The 10,238-nt window shown below is 39.4% G+C and overlaps 1 protein-coding gene across 3 annotated transcripts in view; it reads left to right on the top strand.

The window, feature by feature from the left end:
• The window catches only part of LOC106456221 (uncharacterized), a 24,755-nt gene that overhangs the window by 4,459 nt on the left and 10,058 nt on the right, over nucleotides 1-10,238 (top strand). For all 3 annotated transcript variants that reach the window (XM_013910963.1, XM_013910962.1, XM_013910965.1), the window contains exon 2: nucleotides 6,385-7,358. In XM_013910963.1, the coding sequence (XP_013766417.1) occupies nucleotides 6,385-7,358 (974 nt within the window). The remainder of the gene's footprint in view (nucleotides 1-6,384; nucleotides 7,359-10,238) is intronic.

Below are 10,238 nucleotides of genomic sequence, written 5' to 3'. Positions count from 1 at the left end.
GTGAAAAAACAAGTACACCCCATGATTCAATAGCTTATAGAATCTCCTTTAGCAACCATAATGAGAATTGTTTGATTATTAATTATTATTATTATTATTATTAATGATTATTTTTTGTATGACTTTATCAGTCTGTCACATCATTGTAGAGGGCATCCGTTTTATGCACAGGTCCTGCCACAGCATTTGAAATTGAGGTTTGGACTTTGCCTGGGCTATTACTACACCTTATTTATTGTTTTGGTACTTGTGTGCTTGTATTTTTTGGTTTTCTATTATTTCTTTCCTGTCTCAAACCTTCCAAACATGCTTTACTTGTTTTATTTTTTTCCCCAATTCTAAGGCCTTGAACTTTGACATGCTATTGAGTCCAGTAGAGTCTGAGGTGGTAGGTCTTTTTTTCCAGAGTATTGCATGGTCTGACCTTGGGAGGAGTTTGTTGGTAAGATGGATTGTGGTTTTGTGTAAACGCTCACCTGAACTCTCCTTAGTTCCTATGAAAGCAGTAAGGGTATATGCATAGAGTCCAGTAAATATGGTATATAAATCAGCTGCACAACATGAGCTAGTTAATTAGACAGTTAGTTTAATTAGACAAACTTGTCATGGCTGTCATGGAATAATTTTTTATTTTTGTTCTTCTTTGGTTTAAAAATCTGGTGATCCAAAGTGAAAACTGGAACAATACCATTTGCTTGGGGCCTCCCAGTAATGACAGCAGCTGGTCCAATATTTTACTGAACAAGTCATTTTAGACAATTATGTGCTCAGTTGGTCTACTTGTGTCCGGGGAAGCTGCTGTCAGTGGCATAACCAGCCTGCTCTTATGCCACGTACTTCTTAGCATCACTTCATTAAAATATTATCCACATTCCCCATTTGTGGAGTGGTTCACCAAAACAGCAATGTGGCCCATTGTTTTGTCATGAGAAAAGGCATCCTTGAATAATTAGCGGCCTGCCAGTAGAGCGGCCTGTGATGTAACAGAACTGAGATGTTGGCATTATAAGAATGTCCCATTTCCATTAGACACCGTGGCACTTTGGGGCCCTTTCATGTGTAGTCTAGCATATACAACCCTGTGTCCAATGAAGATGGGACCTTGTACAAAATTTCAGTAAAAACACAGTGTGTGGATTTGCAAATCAGTATTCCCTGTTTTTTAATTGCAGAGATCCAAAGGCAACATGGCAAATATTCAAATTGAGAATTTTTATATTTTTGAGAAAGCTACACTCACTTTAATTTGAAGTTAGCAACAAAAACTTTGATATATGCACATGCTTTAAGGTGTTGCTATACATCCCAGCACGCTGATAAATAGGTTGGGACTGACTTTTTCTTTTCTTTTTTCTCTTCTCCTCCTTACATAATGGGCCTGGATTGGAGGCAGTCATTTGTAACACAGACTTTTACTTTGGAGACTTGTTATTTTTGTTGTTGTTGTAATTAGGAATAGATATCATTGAGATCTGTGATTCATGATTCCAATTATAGATAATGACTTTAATGGATGGAAGACTTACACAGCCTTTTGGGAAGGCCTACTTGTGACTGATAAGTAGCTTCTGTAGGAATTTGCACTCAGTTTCACAGTCAGATCCACCCCTCATTCATGTCTGGTTTCAGAAAACTAAGAGCTATGGCCAAAAGGCCGTAGTAAAAAACTGTAAAGCCAAGTCTTTACAATAACACTCCACAAACTATGTTAATCTTTTACATGCAATCTGTGGCGTTAGTGCAATAGTTTCATTATCTCTGCATCAGAACACGGCGAAGAAATGGAGTAAAACAATATATTTATCACGATATATATTTGAAAATTCGCGATAACGATATAACTGATGATATAATTGACGCGAGACAAAATACTTTACAACTCAACTTTATTAGTGCAAAAAACCCCATCAATGTATTTTCACTTAAACAAGCAGCTGTTTTTATGCATTAAAGCTATATAAACATGTAACAGTGCAAATGCAAATTCCTCACTGACAGTTTAACCAAAAGGCATTTCCAGTGGAAACTGGCCGACATATCCTCAGCATAACCATGTATAACATCAACAAAACTTAAAAAGAGGTTATATACACACAATACGGTAATATTATGTTGAAGCACAGTACGTATCACTCTGCGAGGCTCCGCCTACGACAGCCGTAATGCTCCGACAATCCATCAAGCGGTGCGGCTTCGTAGCTTAGCAAAGTCGTACCAAAACATTTTTTTGACAGATTCTTGAGCGCCGTGTAGCACAGAAAATCGGTTCGGTAATAACGACGGCCCGCTAGCATGCTCTACCAAAAAATGTGCTTTGTTATGTATCTGACGGACGAAAGCTAAACCAGTTCCACACCACTGAAGCTGCAGCATTTTACAAACCAGTTCTGGTTCATCCGTTTCATTCAACGATCCGCTTTCGCCCTTCTCATTCTCCGTCGCCACCATGCTTTTTCCGCCATGTGCATATGAAAACAAAGGCACTGCGCATGCGCGTTTTACCCATATTCTATCACAAGATTTCATTTTCTTATCAATGCCTAACATCATACTGGTGTTACCGTGAACGGTATGATATGGCCCAGCCCTGCTATTTACACCCAAATTTGTAGATGCAGTCACTCCAGAATGAAGCGAATTAGATGTCATAGTTGTAGCTAGAAAAAATCTGTGACGTGTTTCAATCTCAGTGACCTCGACCTCCAGGTCCGAGTTCAGAGTTTCTGAAAATCTTGCAATAACTTGAGAAGAAGGCGATGTAGGATTTTGAAATTAATACCACAGGTGTATCTTCTAATGGTACCATTGGCTGGAGGCGGTATTATCTTTCTCTTTGCCATGTTATGCACCCTTGTGGTGTTAAGTGCCGTCATTGCCCAACCTTGCTGCAAACCCCTAATCGGCTTACTCTCTCTAACTTCAGCAGGAATGGCATTTGGCCCGTTCAAATGTCATCCGTGTAATTCTTTCCTCACATTAATCACATCACACACATCACATTAATTTCTACTAAGTGTGTAGGCTATCCAAACGTGTCATGCACTAATGTAGTTGCCTCAGAGTGTCAGGAGAAAATGATCAGAAAATGAGTAATGTCAGAAAGTTTTAAATACTAAGAGTGAGCAAAGATTTTGTATAATATGTCATTAGTATGCTACAAACACTGGTCTTTGGTGTCTTTGGCAATGCTATTACTGTTTGTAAAGTTAACTGTAATGTACTGCAGAAATCATATATTCCAAGTACTTTGATATAATGTGACAGACTGCTGAATGCCCACAAACATAAACGTTTGGCACTGAGCGAGATGGGTACTTAATGTGTGTTCCAGCGTAAGTCGATAGCAGAGGAAAGGGCAGATGTTAACTGCGTCTTTTTTGTCCTCTGGGATTTTTTTAAATTAACATTTTGTTTATTTTCATCAATCTGGGTAGAAATGCCTCTTGAGATCATTGAAATACAATTTGAAAGCTGCTGCTGGCTAACGTGGATCATGTTAAGGTACTGTTATTTAACTCACTATTATGCAAAGTGGTGAGGTCATAGATAAGGGTAACTTAAGTCAATAATCATATAATACTCATGTAAAAAGTTCAAGAGAGAGTGTGAGTGCAGCTATGGACTTGCTAATTGTGAAATTTCTAGGATACGTTTCCAAATGTCTAAACAGCTGAGAACAGTCGTATTTTCTTTAGTTATGAAGGCCGTGCTGCCCCCATGTGTCTTTAATATGCTGTGGCCTACCTATGAGACTATATTGGCGATAATGTTTTTAGTTTCATCCTGATGACCTGAGGGCTGAGTGAGTGGTTCACTTTTCCAGTCAAAACTACATGCAGGTTTTACCAATTTAAATGAACTAACTGCAGAATGCTGGATGGGGGCAGATCACTCCTGTAGCAATCAGAGTTTAGCTTTCTCATGTCCCCGATCTAGGTTGCACAGCTCCCATGTGAACTATAATCTCAAAGAGATCTAGTACACTTCCAGCCCAGTCTAGAGCACAAACGTCGCCTGTGGTTGTTGGTTTGTTACCTGTCTGGAAAGAAGGATAGCCAGACTAGGGCTTTTTGACAGGCCACAACAGGAAAGACCAACAGGAAAGCTCATAAACACTCAGCCCCCCTACAAAGGTCTGCTTCTCAGCTGCTTGGCCCAACCAACTGTGCATCTGCCTCTCCTTAGGGCAAAGGTCCCCCTTATACCAGTGAACACCTGGGAAGAATTATAGCCAGCATGTTTAAAGAAATACCCCAGTCCCCTTCCCCAAGGTTACCCAGGTGAAACCTATGCTTTGATGTAAAGGAGGAACAGCAGAGTTGAATAGTTCACTGAAGAAGGAAGCGTTTTGACTGCTCAACCTGAGTAGAAACGCGCTATATACGGAGGTCAGAAATTAACATGCACACCTGGACATGAATGTCATGGTAATTTTGGGCTTTTAAGAGTTGTTTTAACCGTTCTTTTTCCAGGGCAGAGTGACTGTATAGCATACAGCATATACGTTTAAAAAAAAAACTTTTAACAGGCTCAAATATATCATACCCTCAAATCTTTTAATATTTGGTGCTGAAGGTTGTATGATATATTTTAATTTGATAAGCTCAAAGCCTATTATCGTCTTGTTAGCGACCATGATTGACTATAACTGGTAGTTTCTCTTTGCCATCATGAAGTATTTGTTTGACAGCACTTATTGGTTTGACCAATTTTCAGAACATTGAGAAAGTTCAGCAAACTCATTGAATAATAAGAAGGAAAATTGTAGATTGATGCAGGTTTACAGGTTGGGAAGGTCTTATGGAGCTAGCAACAACAGATTATTGTAAATATGTGCATATAAGTACTGTTCTTGTGATTAATTTCCTAGTCAGCTAAATGAGGTAAAAAAAAAATGTAATAACCAATCAGTCTGTAACTAAGGAACAATCAGGTATCAAGTTAAATATGAGTGCCGTTTAATGGATGGTGTCAAAAACTGTCTACACAAGGCCATTTGAAAGCATTAATCACATTCTTGAAGAATGAATTATACTTTAAAAGCTGCTCAACAGTGTGGTAACATGCATTATACAAACATTCAAAGAAGGGGACACCCCCCCCCCTGAGCTATTTGACCACAGCGTCAGGAGGTATGTTTAGAGGAGTAAATATAAATTTGTAAATCTAAGAACTCCAGCTGTCAAGCATGGTGGTGGCAGCCTCATGCTCCGGTGTTGATGCATTATACAAGGCGCATGGAATAATGAAGAACGAGGATTAACTCCTGATTATTCAACTTCACCTCAAATCAGCTAGAGAGTTGAATATTGGACACATTTGGGTATTCAAATAGGACAGTAATCCCAAAACACACATTAAAACTGGTTTTGGAAGCGATAAAGCAAGGTAACATTAAACCTACCTGCCTTACCAAAGCTCCAGCCTCAACCCTTTTAACATTTGTGTACTATGCTTAATCGTTTGGTCTCTGCCAGGACAAGAACAAGCCCGACTCGCAGTCTCTCCAATTCATCCATAAGGTGTTCTGTTGGGTTGAGCTCAGGATTCTGAGCAGGCCATGTTCTCACAAGTTCTCCAAACCAGACTCACCTATGTTTTTATGGACCTTGCTTTGTGCAATGGTCATGCAGTCATGGTAGAACAAGAAGGGCCATACCCAACCTGTTCCCACAAAGCTGGGAGCATGAAATGGGCAACGGAGCTCCTGAGAGAGACCCGTTCTTTCGCAAATGTTTGTAGAAGCAGTCTGCATGCCCAGGTGCTTGGTTTTATTCACCCGTAGCCATGAACATATGAATTGAATGATTTGGATCAATGAGTGTTTACTTTGTTTTACCCTGGGGGGAAAAACAGTTGAAAGAAAAAGGTAACAGCCCTTCTGTACAAGAAGGTTAGACAGAGTTAGACAAAACAACGCTTCAGCTATTTGACCACAGTGCCAGGAGGTGTGTTTGGAGGAGTCAAGGTGGGGCTTGGCATTCATGCACATGAGCATATGTAAACTTCTGAATACAGCTGCAAGTCCCAGTCCATTTTACCATTTCAAACTGGTTTTGTTATGCAATTAACCACAAGTGACGTTTGTTGTTTGACTTAGTGGTACATTTTGACACAGACAGAAAACGTAATCAGTAAATTTCAGAATTAGACGGTGTAATGTATTACTAGTTAGCAATGAAATGCCAAAGAATAACAAAAATGCAAGTACTGGTGGGACATTGGCTTTTGCTTTTGTGCTTAACCTTTTGAGTTGCGTCCTGTTTATCTAAGGTCTTAGAAAGGGTGTCAATGTCTGAAATTAAAAAATGCAAGACTTTTTAGATCTACTTTAAAAGCAGATTTTGATATATGACACAACTAATTAAATGATTCCTGTTGCAGGTGTATTTTGACTGTGGTGCCAGGGTGGATGTGGTGGATGTTCAAGGCCTAATTCTATCTCCTGGCTTCCCATACAACTACTCCTCTGGGACACACTGCGTCTGGCAGTTTGTTGTACCTATTGATTACCAGCTTATTCTGGAGATATTTGACTTTGATGTTTTTGAAAGTCATGACTCAGAATCCAAGTTCTCTGCTTCTAAATTTGATGAAGAAGATGCAGAGGATGGGGCAACTCTCGCCCCTGGCACCTTAGGGGCCGATGAAACCTCTTCAGTGGCTAAAGATCCTGTGGTTCAGAGTGTAGGTGATGGCTCAAAGACTCAGCAATCCTTCCAAGATGGTGAGGTGAAGCAAATAGTTGTCCAAGAACAGTCTACAAAAATGGAGATTACCAAAGTCTCGAATTCTGCCAAAAGATCTGCAGATGCTGCCTCCAGCCTATCTTTGCCACCTCCTTCCACTCTCCTCCTCCTACCTGACGCTGTGCCTCCTGGGGACAAAGCCATCAACTCTGCCTCCTCATATCACCTAAGGGGAGATGCCAACCCTAGTACTAACCCGACCACAGTTGTGGATGAGACCACCATTTCTTCACCACACTCCACCAACAGTCTAAGTGTAAGCCCTGAAACCCAGCAGTCTGTCCTTGACGCCTGCCCCCACGATGTCCTCTACATCTCAGACCTCATCACCTTCTCCTCTAGGTTTTGTGGGTCTAACCGGCCTCCTAGCAGCCAGCTGGTGTTTGGCTCAAGCCAGGAAATGGTGGAGGTCATCATGGAACTGATCACTACCACCCACTGGGGACGTGGTTTTGCTCTTCTATTCCACTACCAGAACCTGACCGAGCCACAAGGAGACCTCCGTGCCACAGCTTATACTGCCAATAAGCTAGACACACTGCTGGCTGCAGTGAGTGGAGCTGCTTTCTTCGCTATGATACTTACAAGTGCCCACTGCATCATTTTCAGGTAATAGAAGTGTTAACTTTATTATATTAAAGGCATTACATTTTGGAAACAGCACCACCTTAATCCAATACAGCACTGTGCACTGAAATGATACTTGACTTACAGTCCATTTTTATAGTTTTCTTGACTGTGAGAGCTTTACGATGTTAAAAGGATCAGGCTGGTGCTTTGCTACCTGAAGATGGGATAGAACTGTTTGTTTGTTTAAAGCTTTTATTTTTTATTTTTTTGACTAAATATTCATTCAAAGTTCCAACATCTCACAATAGAGAGAGAGATGGATATGTACAGTGTTTATCAAATGAATTAGACCACCACCCAATGAAACATTTATGCCACAGCTGCCCTGAATAACAGTACTGGTAATTGCCAACATCATGACCAACAACAAAATCATGTTGTTGGTAGTGCATGCATGTTATCATTCTGTGTAAAAACAGGACGAGGTTTTGAGTGAATTCTGGTAAAGCTTCAGTGAATCATGGTAACAATTCATTAAAGTTTGGTTTGCATTGATCAAGGTGTTCAAGGTCAACTTAGTGATTTTATTGGTCAAAAATTGACACAAAGCCTTAGAACGTAAACTATGATTCTTACAAGTGTAGTGTGTATTATCAACACATAGAAAGTATAGAGTATGTTTAAAAATATGTCATATTTGACCTCTGACCTGAAGGTCAAAGTGATAGTAATGCTATATAGAGCTATTTAAAACTATATTTCTTACTGTCATTGTTTCTATTGACAACATATAGGGATTGACGCATGAGGATTCTAAATATCATGTTACTTTGGACCTCTGACAACCTTTTTTTTTTTTTCTTCTTCTTAACTCCACAACAAGCTTCCTAAAGTACATTTAAGAAGAACAAAGACAACAAAATGCAACACTGTTCCCTTAAAAGTAACTATTGAGCTGCTTCGGCGAAGGTTTGTGTTTTGTTTCTGTAACAGTTAATCTATCAATATGCACAAGCTCTTGCTTTTATCCATGAATTTCACAATTTAAAGTTTTATAAAAAAGCTGGAAAAAATCAAAGATTATGATTTTTCATTTTTATAATGCTTTTCATTAAAATGTCAGTTATTTACTTACATTTCTGAACAAACATTAGTTTTAGAGGTTGGATGTTATGCTTCATTATTTTTGGGCTTTTCAGAAAAGTTCACAGTTCTGGCTCAAATGTAGGTATAACAACCTGAATTCAGTTTTCCTATTTACCTAATTTTTAGTTTTAGTTTTTTTTTTCCTATTCTTTTTTTTCCCCATATTTTCTATTAAAAGAGTGTAGAACCTGAAGAGTTGGGGTTTAATCATCTTTCGCTCAGTTTTGTAAGGTCACACTGCAATTTTTTGTGCTTACAAGTTTGTTTTTTCCTAGAGGTTACCGTTAGATGTTATTTGTGTTCGCTAATAATCTGATCTTTTGTGTAGCTACACCACCAAGTTCCAGTTTAAGGGAAATGTCTAACACACATATTTAATTGATTTACAGAACAAAGGCTTTTCAGTAATCCCATCCCTTTTGTGTATTCCTTCTATCAAGTTCTCATCTGTCCAGTTTTGGTTAAAGACCAAAAACCATCCAAAAAAAGATGCATTACCCTTCAGCCGTAGCTAAACTGTGGCTAACAGTGCCTAGCATGTGCTAGCATGCTACACTAACATAAGCATGGCAAGTTAGTGCTCTCACTATGGGCATATCAGCTTATTATTATTACTATTATTTAAAAAAAACAAAACAATGAGTGTACATATTTCTAGATCAGAGTCAAACACATGGCCTTTTATTCATTCCTGAATACACTCGCCCATACACCCACACGTTAGGAGAACAAAAGGCCACAGATAATGGGCAAAGGGTTAAAGAGAAGCCAACCTATAGAAACTAGTTTTCTGTAGTCTTTTAAAAGAAACCACAGATTCTGCTGACCTAAAAGGCGGTCCCAGCATTTGGGCGCTACAACCTCAAAAGCATGATCCTTTTTTTTTTTTTTTCTGTGAATAGCTAGTGAAAGAGTTACAAGACAAGTTAGAGACATTTTTGCATTAAGGTAAAAACCCTGCTTTTGTTAGAATTAAACCTTCCAAATTCTGGTGATTTTACAGGTAATCTCTCCTCAGATATAAAGGAGCCGGGATGACATATTCACACGCACACACACTTATATACACATAGACTAATACCCTCACACCTACACAGTCATGACATTGTTATGTTGACTCAGCTGGAAGTCTCAGTCCCTGATGTGGTCACCCTCTGTGATTAGTTGGGTTTGGCTGCAACTGTGCGGCTTTCTTGATGTGAAGCATTCTCACCATAGACAGCAGGGCATTCAAGGTACAGCACCTGGCATCAATTCCACGGCACAAAAACACAGAGGCTGCATGAAAGTGAATGGGCGGAGAAAATGGGAACAAGGGACAACGAGGAGAGGTAAAACTCAGTTGAGTCAGTCAAAAGGTGTAGTTTACAAGTTGTTCCCTCTCCATCCCAGGGGACAATGAACACAAACTGGAGGGTTAAGTTTGGAGGTTTGTAATACTATCTGTTCTGACAAGCAGACTGGTTTAGCTTACTGGTCCAGATAGATTCAGAATTTAGAAATGCCCGTCTCAGTGTTGAGCTTTCAATGAGAAACCGTTAAATATGATTGGTGTTGATTTCAAATGTTGCTCAGTTTCTCCAACTCATCCGTTAGGCACAAAAACCCTTGCGTTCTCACTGTTAATGACAGGGAAATTAGTAACACATGTTCAATAAAATCAAAGAGTAATTAGCAAAAACAAAAACGCAAGTCATTCAGAAGCCAGGAAATGCATTGCCACGAAACATCAAGCTCACAGAAACTCACAGTAGCAGTTTTTTTTTTTTTTTT

This window comes from Pundamilia nyererei, unplaced genomic scaffold, assembly GCF_000239375.1.
Source record: "Pundamilia nyererei isolate P.nyererei 1_Seehausen unplaced genomic scaffold, PunNye1.0 scaffold00053, whole genome shotgun sequence".
Taxonomy (NCBI): Eukaryota; Metazoa; Chordata; class Actinopteri; order Cichliformes; family Cichlidae; genus Pundamilia; species Pundamilia nyererei.
The sequence above is the reverse complement of the archived record's forward strand: the minus strand, read 5'-3'. Positions and strand labels throughout refer to the sequence as shown.